The sequence below is a fragment of the Rana temporaria genome, chromosome 11, assembly GCF_905171775.1.
Source record: "Rana temporaria chromosome 11, aRanTem1.1, whole genome shotgun sequence".
In the NCBI taxonomy this organism is placed as follows: Eukaryota; Metazoa; Chordata; class Amphibia; order Anura; family Ranidae; genus Rana; species Rana temporaria.
The window spans coordinates 144872258-144896530 of record NC_053499.1 but is presented as its reverse complement, the minus strand read 5'-3'; the positions used below and the strand labels follow the sequence as shown (position 1 = coordinate 144896530).

At 49.1% G+C, this 24273-nt stretch overlaps 1 protein-coding gene across 2 annotated transcripts; it reads right to left on the bottom strand.

The window, feature by feature from the left end:
- Positions 1-3947: 3947 nt before the first annotated feature.
- LOC120917816 (cytochrome b-245 light chain) lies at positions 3948-22522 on the bottom strand. 2 transcript variants are annotated; one of them, XM_040329369.1, is made up of 6 exons: positions 22395-22522; positions 14161-14230; positions 9469-9543; positions 8881-8964; positions 6505-6586; positions 3948-4595 (listed from the first exon to the last, which is right to left on the bottom strand). In XM_040329369.1, the coding sequence occupies exons 1-6, from the start codon at positions 22450-22452 to the stop codon at positions 4563-4565; spliced, it is 402 nt and encodes a 133-aa protein (XP_040185303.1). In that variant the 5' UTR covers positions 22453-22522; the 3' UTR covers positions 3948-4562. The 2 variants fall into 2 exon arrangements, with proteins under 2 accessions (XP_040185303.1, XP_040185302.1); XM_040329368.1 differs by lacking the exon at positions 3948-4595 and adding an exon at positions 4856-5520 and having other exon boundaries at positions 22395-22515.
- Between the last annotated feature and the right edge of the window lie 1751 nt (positions 22523-24273).

Genomic DNA, 24273 nt, shown 5'->3' with positions numbered 1-24273 from the left:
AAATAGCCATTTGTTACAACCAAGGTATTCAGAATACCATCTGTGAACACACAACATATCAAACCTTGAACCAGATGGGCTACAGCAGCAGAAGACCACACCTGTCAGCTAAGAACTGGAAACTGAGGCTACAATTCACAGAGGCTCACCAAAATTGGACAATAGAAGATTGGAAAAACGTTGAATGGTCTGCCTGCCTTGTATCAATCAACGGTTCAGGCTGGTGGTGGTGGTGTAATGGTGTGGGGGGGGAGATTTTCTTGCCACACTTTGAGCCCCTTAGTGCCAATTGAGCATCGTTTAAACACCACGGCCGACCTGAGTATTGTTGCTGATCATGTCCATCCCTTTATGACTACAGTGTCCCCATCTTCTGATGGCTCCTTCCAGCAGGATAATGCACCATGTCACAAATCTCCAATCATCTCACCACTGGACAATGAGGTCACTGCACTCCAATGGCCTCCACACTCATCACATCTCATCCAATAGAGCTCCTCTGGGATGTGGTGTTATCATGTCACTATGGACCAAAATCTGAGGAATGTTTCCAACAGGGGCGTTGCTAGGTTCCAAAAAGACCAGGGGCTTCAGCCCGAAGCCAAGCCGGCACCGGGGGGGGGGGGGGGGCTTGTGGGCGCTGCTGGTGGAGTGGCGCAGGGTGACCTACCTGACAAATACCCAGACCTATGTGAGTGTGTGTATGTGTCAGTACACACTGACATAACCTGCATGCACTAACACTGACCTGTCCTGACTACACTGACCTGACTACACTGACCTGACCTGCATTGCATACACTGACCTGACCTGCATACACAATCACTGACCTGACTACACTGACCTGCCTGACTACACTGACCTGACCTGACTACACTGACCTGACCTGACCACACTGACCTGACCACACTGACCTGACTACACTGACCTGACCTACATACACTGACCTGACCACACTGACCTGACCTGACTACACTGACCTGACTATACTCACCTGACCACACTGACCTGACCACACTGACCTGACCACACTGACCTGACTACACTGACCTGACTACACTGACCTGACCACACTGACCTGACCTGACTACACTGAACTGACCTGACTACACTGACCTGACTACACTGACCTGACCACACTGACCTGACCTGACTACACTGAACTGACCTGACTACACTGACCTGCATACACTGACCTGACTACACTGACCTGTCCTACATACATACACAATCACTGACATCACATACCTCAGCCGTGGTGTGCACGCCCAATGTGCCCGTCATAGCAATGGAGCCAAGGAAGGGAGGATAGCCGCCGAGCAGGGAGTGGGGATGTGGCGTGGCGGGCAGCCGTGGTGCCAGAGGAGAAGAGGCTCAGTCAGCCAGAGGAGAGGAGGCTCAGGAGCCATGGAGAGCCCCCGAACCGAGCGGGGATGTCGCATTGCGCGCTGGGCGGCATTGTAATTCCCGCCTTCTAAGCTTGCGGCGCCTATGATGGACGTCACACGTCCCGCGGTCCCGGATTGGACCAGTGGGACGTCCATCATAGATGCGGCAGGCTCCAGAAGGCGGGACCTGCTCTGTCACTCTGCGGCGCTCGGAAACAAAATGGTCTCTGCTCGGCGGCACTCGGGGCTATTTATTAAATGCTCTATGGCCAAGACTCAGGGCTTTTTATCGACCCATTCGGGGCGCCAGCCTCCCCAGCCCACCCCTAACAACGCCCCCTCCAACACCTTGTTAAATCTATGCTGCGAATAATGAAGGCAATTCTATAGGGCAAAGGGGGGTCCAGCCCGGTACTAGCAAGGTGTACCTAATAAACTGGCGGTGAATGTATATACCTGTAATATTTTCAGAGAGAATTCAGTTTAGAACAACAAACTGTGTTTACATTTATTATCACTTTACTATCAAGCTGCTGCCACCTTGTGGGGACATTGGAGAAGACACCATAACTGGTGCTTCTGCTTTCAGAGGTAAAGTCTTAGGGCCGGATTCTTGTACATCCGCGTATCTTTGCGCGGGGGTAACGTATCCGATTTACGTTACGCCTCCGCAACTTAGACGGGCAAGTGCTGTATTCTCAAAGCACTTGCTCCGTAAGTTGCGGCGGCGTAGCATAAATCGGCCAGCGTAAGCCCGCCTAATTCAAATGTGGGACAGGGGGGCGTGTTTTATGTTAATGTTCTGTGGCCCGACGTGATTGACGTTTTTCACGAATGCATGCGCCGTCCGTGGAAATCTCCCAGTGTGCATTGCTCCCAATATGCCGCAAGGACGTATTGGTTTTGACGTGAACGTAAATTACGTCCAGCCCCATTCACGGAACGAGTTACGCAAACGACGTAAAATTTTAAAATTTCGTCGCGGGAACGACGGCCATACTTAACATTGGTACGCTGCACTTACGCCACCATATAGCAGGGGTAACTTTACGCCGGGAAAAGACTAACGTAAACGGCGTAACTGTACTGCGTCGGCCGGGCGTACATTCGTGAATTTGCATATCTAGCTGATTTACATATTTCTAGGCGTAAATCAGCGTACACGCCCCTAGCGGCCAGCGTAAATATGCAGTTACGATCCGACGGCGTAAGAGACTTACGCCGGTCGGATCTAATAGAAATCTATGCGTAACTGATTCTATGAATCAGGCGCATAGATACGACCGGCCGGACTCAGAGATACGTCGTCGTATCTCCTCTGAGAATCTGGCCCTAAATTGATGGATTTATGGCCGTGTTCCGTTTTCCCAATAGTGATGGTCAGGAAATGGCAATGGCAGTTTTTTTTACTTTGGAATTGGATGTATTGCTGATGTTGGTGTTTTTTTTTGTCTGGCTTCATCAGGGGGACATTCATATCCAGATTGTATGGTTGGCCCCATTTTCCATATTGGGGTTTCCCACCCACTAAGGGTACAGTGCCCCAGGCCAGTCAGTATTTGGTGTTGGTTTTGGTTGGCACAAGCCCGGCCAATCCAGCTGGCAATATCATAATAATGCCAAGGTGTGTTTTTTTTTTTTCATTATCTGTGCCCCTTTCTGATGATCATGTGCTGGTCGGAGCGGAGGGAATATTTCTTCAGTTTCGGGCGCATGCCCATTCAGCTTCGCTCCCATGTTCTTCTGCCTTGGCTCAAGTCCCGGCCAGCCGCCTGCCTGCTTATTTCCTTGCCTCCCCTGGTAGAGTGATGTTCCTCCGCTCCCCACCCAGTAGTAGCCGGAGCCCGGAGTCTTCATAGGCTGTGAGGTGGGCGGTGGAGGTGATGGGCAGAGAGTCGCTGATTGCTGCTATTACTAGTAAAAAAAAAATGTCCCCGGATTTCATTTTAAAAATCTGGTCACCTTGTTCTAGATGAGCATGGTTGAGGCTCTACCCAGCTTGATGTGCATGGTCAAGGCTCCACCCAGCTTGATGTGCATGGTCAAGGCTCCACCCAGCTTGATGTGCATGGTCAAGGCTCCACCCAGCTTGATGTGCATGGTCGAGGCTCCACCTATCTAGATGTGTATGGGGGTTCTGGAGGGGTTAGGGGGACTCTGTGGCAGAACTGCTTGCCCTGTAGGGGATGAGGCTTCTGGAGGCAGCTGGGGGCAACTATGAGGGATGAGGTCTCTCCAGGAGGCTGGGAGCAGTTCTTAAAGGCAGGCTGAGTGACACTTTGGGAGCTGGGAGGCACTGTGGAAAGTTGGGGGATCTGCAGCTAAATGAAGACCTGGGAGGAGGTAGGTCACCTCCCAATGGTTGAGAAACGCTGCTTCATGATACAGTGAAAACCATAAAATAAATGTATAAGTAAATAATTCAACAGTGCCTTATCAGTGCCCCTGTTTGCCGTATAATAGAGCATTGAATGCAGGAAGTAATCAGTTTGACACATTTGTGTTTATTTGGTATCACCAACTTATAGGTAGATAGAAGGAAGTACAACACACAGAATATTTCATATACTTGTATATATTTTATTTGAACATAATACCATTAGCGCTGTTTACTTATACAAAAACACTATATGTGAAGTTTTTATCTTTTTATTATATTTTTAAGGGGGCGGGGTTTAGAAAATGTGTGCAGTAATTACACAAATGGGGGGTACTCATTAAAAATGTAAATATGCGAATGCAGAAAATAGTATGCTTTATAACCACTAGATGGCATGGGTAAGCACTTGTTTCCTTACTATGATAGTCAGTGCCATCTAGTGGCCATAAAGCCTAATGCACACAGGTGGATTTTATGCTGTGCAGGGCTCTTCCAGTGTTTTGGTGGTTCTATGGAATCGCTTCTGTTTCTCTGAGGAATACTTGTAACATGTGTGACACACACGGTTCCTTTGTACCAGCTCTATATTGGGTCGCGGCACCAATTCATGTTTTTATGACTCCCCCAGTGGTGCCCTGCATTTCCTTCCCTTTTTTTCTCTCTATCTCTTTTTCTTCTCTCTTTTCTGTACTACCCTCTTTCTATAATATATAGAAGAATGTGAATGGATCCAGGCAGGTTTGTGTTTACCATCTGAGTTTTTCTGGGCAGAGGTTCCTTCCCCGCATCCACTCTCAGAATCCAAGAGGTCTTTCGATACCAATACTCTAAATTAAAAATATATATAGCCATTGTTTTGGGGCACAGGTGTAGCACAGACGGCTAAGGCAGGCCAAGATACACACCCGTTTTCAAATGGTACTCATGTTAAGGGACGCACACTGTACGAGGTTTACTGCCTGTTTGTATACGAGGCCTACTATTGAATTTTCTGCATTCACACATTCAGAATGCAGAGACTATTACCTGAGAACATTCGATCTTGCCCCATTTGCACAAAACTAAATTTACAGTTTTGATGGACATATTTTTTTTTTTTTTACAAATACTCCCCAAAATATGATCTGTATTTGGTTGCCATAACAAAGACAAACATTTGTATTTTCATGTAAAAGGAAGAAATAGCTGCCTGCAGAAATTAGATAAATATATATAAAAAAAAGAAAAGAAAAAGTTTATTGCAGTTATATACATTTTTAACATAACCAACATGTAACTAGGAAGCCTCATTATACGTCTGTAAATACTGACTGCGTCTTGAAATGAACAAAATTCTCCCCAAATATTTGCTGCTGTTGGCATTTGCGCTGTCTTTTATTTCTGCCATAAGTCTTCTGCTCATCCAATCACACACACCGGAGATCTGAGGGGGGAGCACCCCACGGGGGACGTTTTTTAGTTCTTAAAAGGTGGAGTAGTCGCAGCAGTAGGTCACATGACCCGCCCGCCCTCACAGTACTGAGCAGTAGTATCGAGTCCTTTCATTGGACGGGTGAATATTTCGGGGAAGCGTCATACTTCATCCTGGACGGCGATGGGGTTGACGTGACCCTCATCCACTTGTTTCCTGCGCACTTCTGGAGGGGGGCGAGGAGGGGGGTTCTGCGGTGGGCGCTTTATGGTCTCCGCCACTCTCAACTTGGGTTCTTCTCGCATCTCGATGGGACGCCATTCCTCGCCGCGAATTGCTGCCTGTAGAGGGAGTGGAGTAGAGTAGAGTACAAACATTGGAGGACAGGGGCACAAGATGTGGGAGCCCTGGAGTCACGCTAAAGACCTCTCTGAACCGTTATTGGTACTCAGTGAAGGCCATTGTAAAAACACCATGGGGTATATTTATTACCAAAAAAAAATGCTTAGACATCCCCCCCCCCCCCCCTGAATTTTTCATCTTTTGTTAACATTTCAGCTGTCAGCAGGGGGGGGGGGGGGGGGGGGAGTCCGCTGACAGCTGATGAGTCATCAGTTGTTAGGGACAGAGCGCAGTGTGTATGCGCTGGTGACGTCACTCCCGCCGCACAGCTCTCTCAGTGAACGGCATGCCATCCACTGACAGCGCAGAGTGTATGCCCTGGTGACGTCACTCCCGCCGCACAGCTCTCTCAGTGAACGGCGTGGCATCCACTGACAGCGCAGTGTGTATGCCCTGGTGACGTCACTCCCGCGGCACAGCTCTCTCAGTGAACGGCGTACCATCCACTGACAGTGAAGTGTGTATGCACTGGTGACGTCACTCCTGCGGCACAGCTCTCTCAGTGAACGGCGTGGCATCCACTGACAGCGCAGTGTGTATGCGCTGGTGACGTCACCGGCTGCTACACATGGAAATATCTATATAGGAGATATTTGCTATACCTACGGGTAAGCCTTATAATAGGCTTACCTTTGGGTACAAAATAAAAAGCGGACTTTACTATAAGATAAAAGGTTGGTTGATGTTTTGCAGGAGTCTGTTACATTTTGGGTGCAATAAATTCATTTTTGGAGATTAATTGAGTTTGTAACACAAGGGATGAAATCTCTGATCGCTGGAACAAAAGTTGTCCCTAGCACAGGAAGTGATGGGAATTTTATAGAAAATTCTGGAGAGATCCTAGCCCCTCCCCCACTCCATCCAATAAATATCCAGAGCTCCTCTACATCATACATGGCAGGACGTGGCGCCGCGTTACTCACCAGAAGGTAGATGATGGCTGCAATGCCGAGACACACGGTGCCCAGGACGGTGGCCAGAATGAAGCCTCCGGGCACGGCCAGCCTGTAGGGCACAAAAGGAAAGATTATATATCGGGTGCCTGAGCAGTAGCGAGGTCACATGACTCTAAGGGGTGGATCCTGGGAACTACAGATCATGACTTGTTGTTATGTTACCCCAATAAAGAGGACCTGTCTGCTCTGTGTGATATCAGGAAATGGGACTAGAAGATCTGAAAAGTGATTTTCTGCTGTGAAAATGGATTTTGTGATGATGCGCCAATCTCTGCCGAAGTACTCAGCACATCATCACATGGTCTGAGCCCATCCAGGAGTGTTCGGGGGGGGGGGGGTTCAAGAGATTCAATGTAACAATTCTAGAGAATGCTAGAGGGAATTAGCAAATGAATGTAACAAACAGTTGCACCTCGTGTTACATTGGGGTTGATTTACTAATACTGGAGAGAGAAAAATCTGGAAGGGCTCTGCATAGAAAGTTTCTATAAACCATTTAGCTTCCAGTTTGTACCATGTACTCGTATGAGAAAGTATCATGTTCTTTTTGTATGGCTTCCTTAATGCGATATCCCTGGTGTTCCTGTCAGTTCCTTTGCTTTCCTATTTAAAACTGACCACACTAAGCAGAACACATTGTGGTCAGTTCTCTAGCTATGCTGGGAACTCTGTGTACTCTCCTCCATTGATCAGATGTGTCCTGACAACCCCCCCCCCCCACCCCCACTTACACAGCCATTCACTGGGAAGACTAGTGTTCTGCCCTATTGTTCTGGTGACCTGGGGCTCCCTAAGGAATTCCCTTAAAGGGGGTTGTTATGGCAGTGCACACAATCACTGCCAGCCCCACTGCTAGTATAACGTGTAGTATATACTGCATGCCATTTAAAATAAATGTATTTATTGTCCCCGATCAGCTGTCACGTGACTGTCAGTCGTTCTCTTCTTCTAATGTATACTCTACAGAGGGAGGGGCCAAGATCTCCCTCTGATGGCTGCCGGGTGGTCACGTGACCTCCTTCTGTAGTGTATACATCAGAGGAAGAGAGCAATGGTGATCGGGGAGAATAGATAAGGTATTTAGAAGATGAATTAAAAAAAAAAAAAAAAAAAAATGTTATACTAGCAGTGGGGGCTGGCAGGGATTGTGAGCAGTGCTACAAGGGGAGGGGCGGCTCTCACACACAAAAGCTGACAGGTAGGGAGGGGGGGGGGGAGGATGACAGGAGAGCTGCGGATGACAGAGGCACAAACTGACCACGGTGTCAGGGCTCAGAAGCCATCATTTTTTTTTTTCTAAATAGGTTCCTTTAAGCTAGTGCATTGTTGGTTCACTTACCTTTTCCTTCGATTTCCCTTCTAAATGTTTTTTTTTCCCTTTGTCTGAATTTCTCACTTCCTGTTCCTCCTCAGTAAGCAGTTCTGGCTGACTAACCCCCATGGATGATGGGGGCAAGCTTACTGAGGAGAAACAGGAAGTGAGAAAATCCGAAAAAAATTTTTTAGAAGGGAAATGGAAGGAAAAGGTAAGTGAACCAACAATGCACTAGCTTAAAGGAACCCATTTAGAAAAAACAAACAAAAAACCTTTACAACCCCTTTAAAGGGGTTTCCCACCTTTTTTTAAGTTTATTAAAAGTCAGCAGCTACAAAAAGTGTAGCTGCTGGCTTTTAATAAACAGACACTGACCTGCTCCACGGCTCCAGCGACGCGCCGGCCGGGGCTCCGCTCCTCGCCCCCCCCTCGCCGGCCAGCGTCTTCCTTCTTAGTGTTGGCACCCGGCAGTGACAGCTTTCGGCTTCACGGCCGGGCACCCACTGCGCATGCGCGAGCGCCGTCCGATTGGACAGGCGCTCGCCTACAGGGAGGGGCTGTGAAAAGGCGATTAAGCTAATCGCCTTTCCAGCCCCTCGGCGGAAGGAGGAAGTGGGACAGGAAGTCCCCTTCTCCTGAAGCCCCCACTCCCCCCCCCCAAAAAAATACATGACAAATGTGGCATGTAAGGGGGCGAGGAGTGGGATAAGCGGAGGTCCATTTTTAGGTGGAACGCCTCTTTAAAGTGTACTTCCTATGCTCATCAGCTCCATCTAGTGGCCATAATGCTGTATTTTACTACTGCGAGAGACAAGAAGAACAGCCAATTAGCACAGGCAGAGTCGCTGGATGAATGGCTTTGCACATTTTACTGTAAATAGACCCCAAAACTCAAAATTGTTAAAATGCAAAACAATGTATCCCATCTATAGGGACATGACAATGTAACACACAACACAAGGAGATACATGGAGACTTTTTCTGCTCTGTAAAGCATTGGCGTGACCCCCGGCCCCCCTGATACTCACCCCGCATGCAGAAAAGCACGAACATAATAATTGCGCGTCAGGGGTCCGAATACTTTCACCACCGCCGTCATGTGCTTCTGCCCGCTGTAAAGACAAAAGATGCAACGAATATTATTTCCCCTTGTCTATTCACTCACCATACTTCCCCTCCCCCCACCCAATAGCAGAGGGTATATATTTCAGTCAGGCTCTGGATCGGGAAATCTTTAAAGAGGACCTGTCAGATCTGACCCTCCAAATAAAATAATCACTGATCTCCTTGTGCTGATTTCTGTTAAAGGAGAACTCCGGGTGACCTGCTATTCCAAAGGATTGGTGTTCCTGGCCATCCAGTCCTGAGAATTACACAGCTCCGCCCTCAGCATAGCCCCGCCCAGCAGGGGGAGGGAACCGATTGGAGGCTGCTGTGGTTTATTAACACTTCGCAGTTCATATCCCTCCCCCCGCCTATGACTGGACAGTGATAGCCAATGATAAAGTCAGAGAGAAGTAGAAAGAAAGGATGGATTGTGTCTTCAGTGTTTATCTCCATGTCAGATTTTACATTCCTGGAGCGGAGTGCTCCTTTAAGTGCTCAATCCCCCTTACCATCTCTCTATGGTGGAGCCCTTCTTCCTCTTACTTCTGGGGTATTCCAGGAGGGAGATGAACACGCCGGCCGCTCTGCATTACAGAACACTAAGGACCAAAACTGACAAGAAAATCACAATACTTCCTCTCCTGAAATACTCTGCACTGCTGGGGGACTCTGCTCCTTCCTCCAGATCTCCTCTCCTGAAATACTCTGCACTGCTGGGGGACTCTGCTCTTTCCTCCAGCTCTCCTCTCCTGAAATACTCTGTACTGCTGGAGGACTCTGCTCCTTCCTCCAGATCACCTCTCCTGAAATACTCTGCACTGCTGGGAAGACTCTGCTCCTTCCTCCGACTTTCCTTTCCTGAAATACTCTGCACTGCTGGGAAGACTCTGCTCCTTCCTCCGACTTTCCTTTCCTGAAATACTCTGCACTGCTGGAGGACTCTGCTCCTTGCTCTATAACTCTCCTCTCCTGAAATACTCTGCTCTCTTGGGAGGACTCTGCTCCTTCCTCCAGCTCTCCTCTCCTGAAATACTGTGCACTGCTGGGGGACTCTGCTCCTTCCTCCAGTTCTCCTCTCCTGAAATACTCTGCACTGCTGGAGGACTCTGCTCCTTCCTCTATCCAACTCTCCTGTCCTGAAATACTCTGCTGGAGAACTCTGCTCCTTTCCCTGACTCTCCTGAAATACTCTGCACTGCTGGAGGACTCTGGATGTAGGTGGTATATATGGATTGTTATGTTTATTTTATTGTAATTGTACTGTCTCCTAAGATTGTCAGTGCTATATAAATCCTGAATAATAATAATAATAATTCCTCCTATGGTGACCTCAGTAAGGAGGAAGTTGGGGACAATCATTGTGTTGGAATTCCAGTGAAGCGTTTCTTAGTAATGATGGGGAAGTAATTACAGAGCGCACACTTGGCCTATCTTGTAATTACAGGGAATTCCCCGGAGGGGGAAGGGCCTTGGGAAAAGACTTCATCTATTGTAGACATCGGATTCTTTATACTTTTATATTGCTTTGTTGTAGGACTCGGTGTATGGGGATGGGGGGGGGGGGGGGGGGGGGGGCACCGGGATGGGTTGTGAACAATGGAGTGAAGTTATCAGTATGGGCTTCCCACCCCAGTACATGTATATAGAAGGGTTCAATGGGTGAATTACTCAGCAGGGTGTGGAATTATAAAGGGCCCAGTGTTGTGAGTGGAGCCCCCTGGGCCCAGATTCAGAGAGCAATTGCGCCTGCGTAACCATAGTTACGCAGCGCAATTGCTTACTTGCCCCGGCGTAACGACTTCTCCTGATTCAGGAACCTCGTTACGCCGACTGCAGCCTAAGATATGCGCGGCATAAGGCTCTTATGCCGTCATATCTTAGGCTGCATTCTTACGTTGGCCGCTAGGTGGCGTTCCCGTTGTGCTCAGCGTATAGTATGCAAATTGCATACTAACGCCGATTCACAACGTTACGCGAGCCCTGCGTACGCAGTTTACGTCGTTTGCGTACAGCGTTTTTTTTTGCGTAAGGCTGCCCCTTCTATAGCAGGGGCAGCCAATGCTAAAGTATACCCGTCGTTCCCGCGTCGCGAAATTTGAAATTTACGTTGTTTGCGTAAGTGAATCGTGAATGGCGCTGGACGCCGTTCACTTTGAAGCAAATGACGTCCTTGCGACGTCATTTACCGCAATGCACGTCGGGAAAGTTTCCCGACGGAGCATGCGCACTACGCTCGGCGCGGGAACACGCCTAATTTATATGATTCCCGCCCCCTACGGGATCATTTAAATTGCGCGCGCTTACACGGGGCATTTTGCCTGAGCGCCCACGCAATTTACGGAGCTACTGCTCCGTGAATCGAGGGTAGCGCAGAAAATTTGCGGGGGCGCAGGGCAAAAACGGTGCCCTGCGCCTACGTAAAAAAAGCGCAAATGTTACTGAATCTACCCCCTGGAGTTTAGGCAACGGGCTCCTCACAAATTCACTTGCCAGGAGTAGTTATCTGGTTGGTCGATAGATTGTTGCACTTTTCTCTTCTACCACTAGGTGGCCAAGAAATTTGGTGGTACTAGATATGAGAACGGCAACCTAAGGTCTGGTTATGGGTATACGGGGTATCTCAGTCAATGGCAGGGGGTGGACTGACCATTGGGACTCTCATGCACTGCCCGAGGGCCCCATGCCACTAGGGGGCCCCATCAGGGTTGCCAGGCTCAATAAAACCAGGGATGTATGTAAAAATCTGTGTTTTTTTTTTACATCTGTCCCTTATATGTCTGAAACCGACATGCTTTTGATGTGAAAATCCTGAGATTTTAGCTGCCTGGCCTCTGCACTGCCTCCTGGCCATTTGTAAGCCCGGGGGCCCCATAATCTCCTATTGCCCGGGGGCCCCATGAGTTGTCAGTCCACCCCTGGTCAATGGGCAGGGGTTTACCTGATTCCCTTGGCCTGCTGGGGAGAGCCTATATCAGTGATGGAGAACCTTGGCACCCCCAGATGTTTTGGAACTACATTTCCCAGGATGCTCAACTACACTGCAGAGTGCAAGAGCATCATGGGAAATATAGTTCCAAAACATCTGGGGTGCCAAGGTTCACCATCACTGGGCTATATAGTCCAGTTGACTCAGGTAATCGATGTTTTATGCCACCTTGTCATCTTACAACCAAAAAAGTAAATGTATTTTATTGGGATTTTATGTGACAGACCAATTCAAAGTGTCTCATAATTGTGAAGTGGAAGGAAAATGATAAAATGGTTTTCATTTTTTTTTACAAATAAATATGTAAAAAGTGAATGGAGAGCGTCTGTGAAAAGCAATTTTTTAAGTCTTGTCACAGATTCTCAATTGGATTTAGGTCTGGACTGTGACTGGACCATTCTGCAGACTCTGACAGGTTTTCTTCTAAGATTGCCCTGTATTTGGCTCCATCCATCTTCCCATCAACTCTGACCAGCCTCCCTGTCCCTGCTGAAGAAAAGCATCTCCCCAACATGATGCTGCCACCACCATGTTTCACAGTGTGGATGGTGTGTTCAGGGTGATGTGCAGTGTTAGTTTTCCCACACAGAGCGGTTTGCTTTTAGGCCAAAAAGTAGAATTTTGGTCTCATCTGACCAGAGCCCCTTCTTCCACATCTTTGCTGTGTCCCCCACATGGCTTCTCACAAACTGCCAACAGGACTTCTTATGTCTTTCTTTCATCAATGGGCCAGATTCAGATAGATCAGTGGATCTTTAGATCCGCGTAATCTATCTGATTTAAGATTCGCCGCCGCAAGTTTTAGAGGCAAGTGGGTAATTCACAAAACACTTACCTCCAAACTTGCGGCGGCGGATTGTAATTCCTCCGGCGGAATTCAAATTCCGCGGCTAGGGTGAGTGTGCTATTCAAATCAGGCGTGTCCCCGCGCCGATCGAATAGCGCATGTGCCGTCCGGAAATTTTCCCAGCGTGCATTGCTCCAAATGACGTCATTGGTTTCGACGCTTACGTAAATGACGTCCATCCGTATTCGCGAACGACTTACGCAAACGACGTAAAAAAATTAAAATTTCGTCGCGGGAACGACGGGCATACTTAACATTGGCTGCGCCTCAAAGAAGCAGGGGTAACTATGCGCCGGGAAAACCCTTACGTAAACGTCGTAAAAACACTGCGTCGGGCCCGCGTACGTTTGTGAATTGGCGTATCTCGCTGATTTACATATTCTCTGCGTAAATCAGCGAGAACGCCCCCAGCGGCCATTTTTAAATTGCAGTTAAGATCCGACGGTGTAACACAGGTACACCTGTCGGATCTTAGGCATATCTATGCGTAACTGATTCTATGAATCAGGCGCATAGATACGACCGGTCTAACTCAGAGATACGACGGTGTATCAGGAGATACACCATCGTATCTCTCTGTGAATCTGGCCCAATGTCTTTCTTCTTGCCCCTCTTCCATAAAGGGCAGATTTGTGGAGAACACGACTAATAGTTGTCCTGTGGACAGGTTCTCCCCCTTGAGCTGTGGATCTCTGCAGCTCATCCAGAGTTCCCATGGGCCTCTTGGCTGCTTCTCTGATGAATGCTCTCCTTGCCCGGCCTGGTCAGTTTAGGTGGACGGCCATGTCTTGGTAGGTTTGCAGTTGTTCCATACTCTTTCCATTTCCGGATGATGAATTGAACAGAGCCCACTAATGGTGCAAAATAGAAACCAAAATTCTTAGATAAGATTCAACCCATGTTTGGCCTGCCTAAGGTTCTCCAACAAACCTCTGAGGGCTTCGCAGAACAGCTGTATTTATACTGAGATTAAATTACACACAGGTGGACTCTATTTACTAATCAGGTGACTTCTGAAGGCAATTGGTTCCACTAGATTTTAGTTAGAGTAAAGGGGGCTGAATACAAATGCATGCCACACTTTTCTTATATTCTTTTGTAAAAAAAAAAAAAAAAATATATAAAAAAAAAAATTGAAACCCATTTATCATTTTCCTTCCACTTCACAATTATGTGTCACTTGGTGTTGGTCTCTATCACATAAAATACATTTACCTTTTTGGATGCAACGTGACAAAATGTGGACAATTTCAAGGGGTATGAATACTTTTTCAAGGCGCTGTATGGACACAATGCATCACTGAAGGAGAACCTGAGATGACATCCTCCAAGTTGTTGCTGGGAAAATTTAGTTTTTATGAAGGATACATGGAGTAAGCACCAAACTGCCATCCTTTAAACTGCCCGGCCACCGCCACAATACCGCCGGAGAGGAGAACTGTAGAGAAAAAGAAAAAAGAAATAGATATAAATGCAGGCAGTGAGACGTCAGCTCTCTGTATACAACATTCAATGACAGGCACTAGGCTCCACTAATGAATTCTGTCCGGTGCGCATGGAGCAGTCTCCTGTCTGCCCCGCCCCCTCTGCGCGTGTCGGCTCTTCTCCCATAGGCGGTGTGATGAGAGGTTCTGGGTTGGCCGGAGCTGCTGCCAATCATCCCGTGCACTCCCAGAAATGCTCTCAGAGTGCCACCCTCCAAGTAACCAAAGATGCCACGTATGCCCGCCCCCTGTAATGTGCTTCTGCTCCCAGCGCGCCCGAGCTGCATGGATCTATTGGACAAGTACTGATCTACGGGGACACCTGCTGTGCGGGGGCTCTGATGGGGGACACCTGCTGTGCGGGGGCTCTGATGGGGGACACCTGCTGTGCGGGGGCTCTGATGGGGGACACCTGCTGTGCGGGGGCTCTGATGGGGGACACCTGTTGGAGGGGGCTCTGATGGGGGACACCTGCTGGAGGGGGCTCTGATGGGGGACACCTGCTGTGCGGGGGCTCTGATGGGGGACACCTGTTGGAGGGGGCTCTGATGGGGGACACCTGTTGGAGGGGGCTCTGATGGGGGACACCTGTTGGAGGGGGCTCTGATGGGGGACACTTGCTGGGGGGCTCTGATGGGGGACACCTGCTGCACTTTAATACTCTTCTTCATAGTGAACCATTACCGTATATAAATGTCAATTACAAAGTAAGTACCCCCCCCCCTCCTTCTTCTTGCTGGGTGGAAATGCTGTGTCACGTCTCTGAGTCGCCCGTTTTTTACTTCCCTTGTCACCTCTTACTAAAGCCCCCCCCCCCCCCCCCCCCCCGGGGTTGGAGCAATACAAGGACAGGATACCGATTTATGAAAGAGGCGATGCAGCAACGCTCCCCACTTCCCTCCACAAAGGCCAAGGAGCTCGGCTCCTGCAAATGTGCAATTGCCCAATCAGCAGCCACCAGGGAGACTTGCTTCATAAGATAGAAGTAATCCAGAGACGGGGTGGTGGAAGGTCTGAGGGGGGCGAAACATGTCAGGAACATCCCATGTGCAGGCTGGAGGAAAGACGGGAAAGGATGGACATGATTGGACCCTTTAGACCAGGGATCCTCAAACTACGGCCCTCCAGCTGTTGTAGAACTACACATCCCATGAGGCATTGTAAACCTCTGACATTCACAGACATGACTAGGCATGATGGGAATTGTAGTTCCTGAACAACTGGAGGGCCGTAGTTTGAAGATCCCTGCTTTAGATCTATGAAAGGGTGTGGATGAGGCTCACAGGATGTTCAATATAAAGATAGGATCAGAAACATGACCTCAGACTAGATGGAGGAACGTTTAGAACTAAACTTACTAAGGGGGTGGATATAAAAAAAAAAAAAAAATCATAGAGCTCTTCGTTCTGCATGTTCTGTGCATTTGGGGGCAAAAATCAAATGTTAAGACATTTTCCCCTCCATGTCGAATATTAGCAATTCATAAATAGAGTGATTTAGGAAAATACCACATTATGGTCACTAGATGGAGCCGACCATCATAGTAGATGTGTATTTATTTGCAGTGCTCATCAGCGCTTTCTAGTGGTCATAATGGGGTACTTTCCTGATTTATTCTAGTCTGTATGAATGAAGAGATCCAAGTTGGACAGAAAATAGCCGAATAACATTCGATTTTCCCTCCAATCACACAGAACAAAGGTACATGAAGACTCACAGGATGAATGGCTCTGGATTTATTATACAGAGACCTCTATGTAAATTAAATATGCTTTGAACAAACCTGGATCTGTACTCAGATGAACGAGGGGAAGATATTCCAACAAAGCGACAACCATAGAAAATAAAAAGGGGGCGGATGAGATGGAGTGCCCGGTCCTTGTCTGCGGTCACCATTAGGTTTAATATCAGGATTCCGCAGCCGGGGGCACCAACCCAACCATGATGACATACCGGGCAAATACCAACATCGGTGTCCCAGATCGAGTGGAGAAGAGTTTTTACTGAGGACTCTATTGTAAAGGAATAGGGGATGGGGGGCTAAGCACTTTGCTGTGAAGGAGGAGGATCTGAGGACCCTGATGTGAAGGAGGAGGATCTGAGGACCCTGATGTGAAGGAGGACGATCTGAGGACCCTGATGTGAAGGAGGACGATCTGAGGACCCTGATGTGAAGGAGGACGATCTGAGGACCCTGATGTGAAGGAGGACGATCTGAGGACCCTGATGTGAAGGAGGACGATCTGAGGACCCTGATGTGAAGGAGGACGATCTGAGGACCCCGATGTGAAGGAGGACGATCTGAGGACCCTGATGTGAAGGAGGAGGATCTGAGGACCCCGATGTGAAGGAGGAGGATCTGAGGACCCCGATGTGAAGGAGGAGGATCTGAGGACCCCGATGTGAAGGAGGAGGATCTGAGGACCCCGATGTGAAGAAGGGGGATCTGAGGACCCCGATGTGAAGGAGGAGGATCTGAGGACCCTGATGTGAAGGAGGAGGATCTGAGGACCCTGATGTGAAGGAGGAGGATCTGAGGACCCTGATGTGAAGGAGGAGGATCTGAGGTCCCTCATGTGAAGGAGGAGGATCTGAGGTCCCTCATGTGAAGGAGGAGGATCTGAGGACCCTGATGTGAAGGAGGAGGATCTGAGGACCCTGATGTGAAGGTCCCTGATCTGAAGGGGTTGATGTTGGTGGCAGGGGGAGTTCCGGAAGCTCAGATATTAAGGGGGGGGGGAGAGAAATGTGAGTACTCTGATGTGAAGAGGATGGGGGGGGGGGGGGTCCTGAAAACTCTGATGTGAAAGGGAATAGGGATGACAACTGAGGGCTCTGATGTGAAGGAGATGGGGGGGGGGGGCAAATGTGAGTACTCTCATGTGAATGGGGGTGGGGGGAGGGGTTCCTGAGAACTCTGATGTGAAAAGGGATGGGGATGACGACTGAGGGCTCTGATGTGAAGTGGGAGGGGGGACGCTAATCAAAAAAGGGGGGCTGAGGACTCTGATATGAAGGGGTTGGTGGTTGTGGAGGGGGGAGGCAAATTTGAAGGTGTAAAGGAGAGGTTCTGATGTCATGATGGAGGGGGATTGGGGCCCTTGATGTGAAGGAGGGACCCCATTTTAGAATGCGGTGCCTCGAGATTTAACTTGCAATCAAAAGAATACAAATAAAAAAAACATCCGGATTACACACCTGTCAAATGTCTCTTGGGAAGATTTCCCTTCACTTCCTGTCCCAGACACACAACAGGAAGTGAGCCCAAAGCTCTTCAAAGTGAGGGGGAATCTCAGTGGAACAGGAGGCCCCATTGGATGATTTCCTTCCACTTCCTGCTCTTGTGACAACTAACAGTTTGGAAATGCTCTCAGTGACACCGTGACATGTGGAGAGGGGTGACTCTCCCCAGAGGGGGGGGGGGGGACACACCATAATGATTACTCAGGGGCTACGGCAGGTGTCAGGGTTTGTGTAACACGGGTCGCGCAAGAGACATCTGAGAAGCCTATAGGTCCCTGAAATGAGTTGGATACTTTATAGCAGTGATGGTGAACCTTGGTACCTCAGATGTTTTGGAACTACATTTCCCATGATGCTCACCTACACTGCGGAGTGCATGAGCATCATGGGAAATGTAGTTCCAAAACATCTGGGGTGCCAAGGTTCTTCATGTTTTATTTTTCTGCACATCTGGGCAATGGGAAAAAAAAAAAAGTGACCCTTTAACACACAGAGGATTCCAGAAAAGACGAGGCGAGGGTCACACACACCTGGAACAGCTGAAAAATCAGCTGCATTACACAACCGGTGTTGACCCAAGAGCTTGCGATCCGTTGAGCCGTGGTGCAATCTCCGGGTTTCAGGTTGGGCGGAGGAGGTGAATTCCCGGCTCTGACTGAACGCCCGACTTCCTCATTTCACTTCCTCATTTACTGCGTTATTATTAACCCCTTCACCTCCCCCACCCAGGTGACTGCTGAGCTCTACGACAAGAAGCTCCAGTACCGCGCCACTGAACAGGTCGCCGACATCGTTAAAAGCTTAAAGCCCATCTCCAGCCCAACTTAGTGTGGGGGAAGGGTGCTAGAGATGGTCAGACTTATTTTGCGTTTAGTTGCGCTGTCCTTTAAGGCTGCGTTTACATCTGCGCATGTCGGGGGATGTGCGCACAAAATCGCACACTTTCCTGACATGCTGCGCTTTAGCAGACGTCCATCAGTGGCAATGAGGCTACATTCACACCTGAGCGTTTTGTCGCCTGAAGCGCGACGCTCAAAGACGCTAGAGGGGAAAAAAACATTATTCTCTATGGAGATAGTTCACATCCCCAACGCAAAACGCAGAACGCCTGAATTTCAAACAAGTCCCGGACCCTTTTTTGACGCGCGAATCGGGCGGCTTGGGCATTTTCCATTGGTATCAATGACCTGTACAAAACCGTGGTAAAAAACGCTGCAATTTGTTGTGGCAAATCGTGGTAAAAACGCCGCAAATCGCCTACGCTTAGGTGTGAATGCAGCCTTATTCTTAATGTATCTGCCAACATTCGTGTTTTCGCATTGCACCGAAACGCATGGTGCGGCTGGATTTAAAAAAAAAAGGATCGGGGACTTATTTCTTGTGCATAGGGCAGCCGCTTGAAATGAACTGTGCCACACGGGAATGCCCACCCACCCATGGTGTGGATGGTACTGTAGGCCAGGCTCTCACCTTTGCATGTTGGAAACGCATGCAAAACTGTGCACTTTCCGACACGCACAGAAACGCGCTGCCCTTTAGAAGACGCCCTGTGGTGTCAAACTGCATGGTGGCGCATTCTTAGAAAAGAGTCGCTTCTTTTCTTGCCCGCAGGGCAGTCCACTGAAATTAGAATCAGAGCACGCTCAGTTGCAGCTGTAGGTGTGACCCAAGTGTCGCAGCAACATGCGTTTCAGTACCGGTTATCCTGAATGGCGCCCCCTATGCACTAAGGCTCCATTCACACTTGTACGATTTTGGAGTGCAACTTTAATGCAGCTTTGGATGGGTGCGACTTGGTTTCCCTCTGCAAAGTGAGACCCACTGCTGCATGTAAAACTTTCATGCGACTTTGGAGGGTAAACATTGAACTCTATGGCCCTGAAGTAAGTCAGACCAAAGTAGCGCATGACCTACTCTGAAGTCGCTGTGACTTTAAGGTGGTTCTAAAGCCTCAGGCTGGGTTCACACTGGAGAACGCAGAGGCTGCCAGCCGGAGTCCGGTGCGTCTCCATTTATTGTTTCAGGTCCAATTTCAGCCCAAATTTTGGGCCGAATTCGGACCTGAAAAACGGACCAAAAGACGCACAGGGCTCCTGTGCGATTCCCTCTGGAGCTGCTCCTGAGGTATGTGCTCTCTATGGAGCCGGTCCAATCGCCTGCTATGAGAATTGGATGCGGAGAAAAGCCTCATCCAAGTCGCAGTAGTGTGAACACAGCCTTAGGCTCCATTCACACCGATGCGTTTTTTGATGCATTTTGCAGAAATGCAGGGAAAGTTTTTAACATGGTTTTCTATGGAACTCGTTCACATCAATGCTTTTTTATGCCTCTGCGTTTTTGGAAAGGGTCGGGGACTTCCCCCCCCCCCCCCCGCAAAAAGCAGCGTTTTGCATGTAATAGAATTCAATGGACTCGCATCCAAAACGCAAATACCGCGATTTTGCCACGATATGCGGCTTACGTTTTTTTTTTTTAACCTGTTTATAGATAGTAAATGTAATAAAATAAGCAGTAAAATTGCAGACAAAAAAAAATACGCAAAACGCGGTAAAAACACCTGTCAAAACGCAGCAAGCTTTGCAAAAAGCACTGCAAAAACGCTCAAAAGCAACATGCATAGGTGTGAATCGAGCCTTAAACTGCAGGGGGTGGAGCAGGGGCGGACTGACCATTCGGGCACTGCCCGGGGGCCCCATGCCACTAGGGGCCCAATTAGGGTTGCCAGCCTCAGTAAAACCAGGGACAGTATGTAAAAATCTGTGGGCCAGATTCTCGTAGAATCGCGTATCTTTGCGGCGGCGTAACGTATTCGATTTACGTTACGCCTCCGCAACTTAGACGGGCAAGTGCTGTGTTCTCAAAGCACTTTATTCCGTAAGTTGCGGCGGAGTAATGTAAATCGGCCGGCGTAAGCCCGCCTAATTCCAATTTGGAAAAGGGGGGCGTGTTTTATGTAAATGTACTGTGACCCGACGTGATTGACGTTTTTCACGAACGGCGCATGTGCCGTCCGTGGAAATCTCCCAGTGTGCATTGCTCCTAATACGCCGCAAGGACGTATTGGTTTTGACGTGAACGTAAATTATGTCCAGCCCCATTCGCGAACGACTTACGCAAAAAATTAAAAAATCGAAGCGGGAACGACGTCCATACCTAACATTGCGTGCGCCTCATAGAAGCAGGAACAGCGTTACGCCGAAAAAGCCTTCCGCAAACGACGTTAAAAACTACAGCCGGGCGCACGTACGTTTGTGAATCGGCGTAAGTAGGTAATTTGCATACTCTACGCCGAAAACAACGGAAGCGCCCCAAGCGGCCAACGTAAGAATGCACACAATTATACGCCGCCGCATTCAAGTTACGTCGGCGGAGGAAGCCTATTTTTTCAGCGTATCTGCCTTTGAGAATCGGCGTAACGATACGCCGGCGCAGATTTGAAATTACGGCGGCGTACCTGGAGATACGCCGCCGTAAAAGCTACCTGAATCGACCCCAGTGTTTTAAAAAAAATTCCCAAGATTATAGCTGCCCTGCCTCTCCAGTACCTTTTCAGTGTGTGTATGTGTATATTGTGTGTGTGTGTGTATTGTGTGTGTATACTGTATGTGTGTGTGTATTCTGTATGTATACTGTATGTGTGTGTATACCGTGTGTGTGTGTATACTGTATGTGTGTATGTATACTGTATGTGTGTGTGTACTGTGTGGCCCCATAATCTATTGCCTGGGGGCCCCATAATCTCCTATTGCCGGGGGCCCCATAATCTTCTTTTGCCCGGGGGCCCCATGAGTTGTCAGTCCGCCCCTGGGGTGGAGCCTGCAGGGGATGGGGGGACCAGAGCTAGCTAAGGCAGGAATGAGTTAATAGACACTTAAAGGGCCAATCCACTCAAAGCTGAGACCGCTGAGGAATTAAAGTTTTGTGTGGACTGGCCTTTTAAATTTCTGTCATCTGAGACATGAAAGGGTTAATAGAAACTTAAAGGGCCAGTCCATCCCAAACTGCCTAGACATGGCTATCTAAGGCAGGAAAGAAAAAACCTTGGAACTGCATAACCTTACCACACACATATTACAATCTGATTGTACAATCTCATTCAACAAGTATCCAGTGCAAGGGCCCTCTCTGGTTGGATAGCATTTTAATGGATTGTTTAAGGCGTGTCCTCGTATTACATTTTGATAAACCTAAAAAAGGAGATTTTACAATCAGATTGTACAGCCTTGGATCTACCAACAAGAAAGAAGCACAAGGGACATCTGATTGGACGGATGGATGAAGGAGGGAGTTGATTGGACAATCGGGTTGTAACGTATATGGTGAACTTTAGAACGGTTACAAACGATTCCAGCTGTCCAATTTAATGGGAAATCTGCCCAATCTTTTCTGCTGTATAAAAAAGGTGAAAATTAGAAAAATAAAAAAACGTTAACGTCGTCCCGTTTATGTCGTTTTGTTATTTTTTCACTTCCTGATTTTCCATTTAAAGGTCCAGGAAATGAAAAATCGATTATTTTACTGTTTTTCTTTACAAAACCAACGACGCGAATCTTCCGTGTCCAGGAATGCGGATTCAGGATGATAGGTCAGATCGGTCGCCGAATACGGCTATTTGCTTTTATTGTAAGAAATAATCTCCCTCGATCTTTCGTTATCGTCCAATCAGACATCGTCCCCACACACCGGCCAAGTGTCGATAATCGTTTTTCCGATCTCATGAATATTTTTTGCTGACTTTGGGACATTTGCGATCTTTATCTGTAGAAGAACTACAAGCCCCAGCATCCCCGATCTGCCCAATGCTGAGCCTTTGTAGTTCCTCTACAGGTGAAGATCTGATTGGTGGAATAAAGAATAAAATAAAGAGTTACTCACTGAGTCCGGACGCCAGCGCCTGCTCGTTGGCCCACATCGCCCATTCGATCTGCCCCATGGTGGAGGAGACGATCGATCTGCACAGACTGGAGAGAAAACTTCTTACAAAGTATCACTTCCTGCTCTATATACAAAGAATTCCTCCCATGGACCGCCCCCATCCCCGCCCCCTCCAAACAGACACTCCCACTGCACACCCACACCCCCATCCCTAATCCTCGCACTGTGTGATGTCACAGGGGACACCGACTCATCGGCTTCTGAAAGGATTGCAAGATTTGGTTTGCTGTTAACATTCGATGTTGGAGTCAAAGGACTTTACCAAACAAACATCACATACACTGTTAGACATTCATACATTCGAGGGAAAAATTCCACCCGCCCTCGAATGTTCTGGTCACAGCGATGAAAAGCGAATGTCGATTTGTCCCCAGTAGAGAAATGAGCGAACGTGCAAATGAAATTCTACTAATGTATACCCAGCTATAGGAGAAGAGAACATGTCCGGTCCTGGAATATGACTGGACAGCTCGCCAGATTCACAACCAATCGCTACGCTGCGTGATCAGCTCTGCACACCAACCCTCCCCTTCCCTCCAGAGACTTCCATCTACTGCACCCCAACCCTCCCGTCTCCCCAAAGACTTCACCTACTGCACCCCAACCCTCCCCTCCACAGACCTCCATCTACTGCACCCCAACCCTCCCCTTCCCCCCCACAGACTTCACCTACTGCACCCCAACCCTCCCCTTCCCCCCACAGACTTCACCTAATGCACCCCAACCCTCCCCTTCCTCCACAGACCTCCATCTACTGCACCCCAACCCTCCCCTTCCCCCCACAGACTTCACCTACTGCACCCCAACCCTCCCCTTCCCCCCACAGACTTCACCTACTGCACCCCAACCCTCCCCTTCCCCCCACAGACTTCACCTACTGCACCCCAACCCTCCCGTCTCCCCACAGACTTCACCTACTGCACCCCAACCCTCCCCTTCCCCCCACAGACTTCACCTACTGCACCCCAACCCTCCCCTCCACAGACCTCCATCTACTGCACCCCAACCCTCCCCTTCCCTCTACAGACTTCACCTACTGCACCCCAACCCTCCCCTCCCCTCCACAGACCTACATCTACTGCACCCCAACCCTCCCGTCTCCTTCCCTCCAAAGACTTCACCTACTGCACCCCAACCCTCCCCTCCCCTCCACAGACCTCCATCTACTGCACCCCAACCCTCCCGTCTCCTTCCCTCCAAAGACTTCACCTACTGCACCCCAACCCTCCCCTCCCCTCCACAGACCTCCATCTACTGCACCCCAACCCTCCCCTTCCCTCTACAGACTTCACCTACTGCACCCCAACCCTCCCCTTCCCCCCACAGACTTCACCTACTGCACCCCAACCCTCCCCTCCCCTCCACAGACCTCCATCTACTGCACCCCAACCCTCCCGTCTCCTTCCCTCCAAAGACTTCACCTACTGCACCCCAACCCTCCCCTCCCCTCCACAGACCTCCATCTACTGCACCCCAACCCTCCCCTCCCCTCCACAGACCTCCATCTACTGCACCCCAACCCTCCCGTCTCCTTCCCTCCAAAGACTTCACCTTCTGCACCCCAATTCTCCTGTCCCCTCCACAGACTTTACCTACTGTACCCCAAGCCTCCCGTCCCATTCCCTCAACAGACTTCACCTACTGCACCCCAACCCTCCCCTCCCCTCCACAGACTTCCATCTACTGCACCCCAACCCTTCCATCCCCTTCCCTCCACAGACTTCACCTACTGCACCCCAACCCTCCCCTCCACAGACCTCCATCTACTGCACCCCAACTCTCCCATCCCCTTCCCTCCACAACTGTCCATCTACTGCAC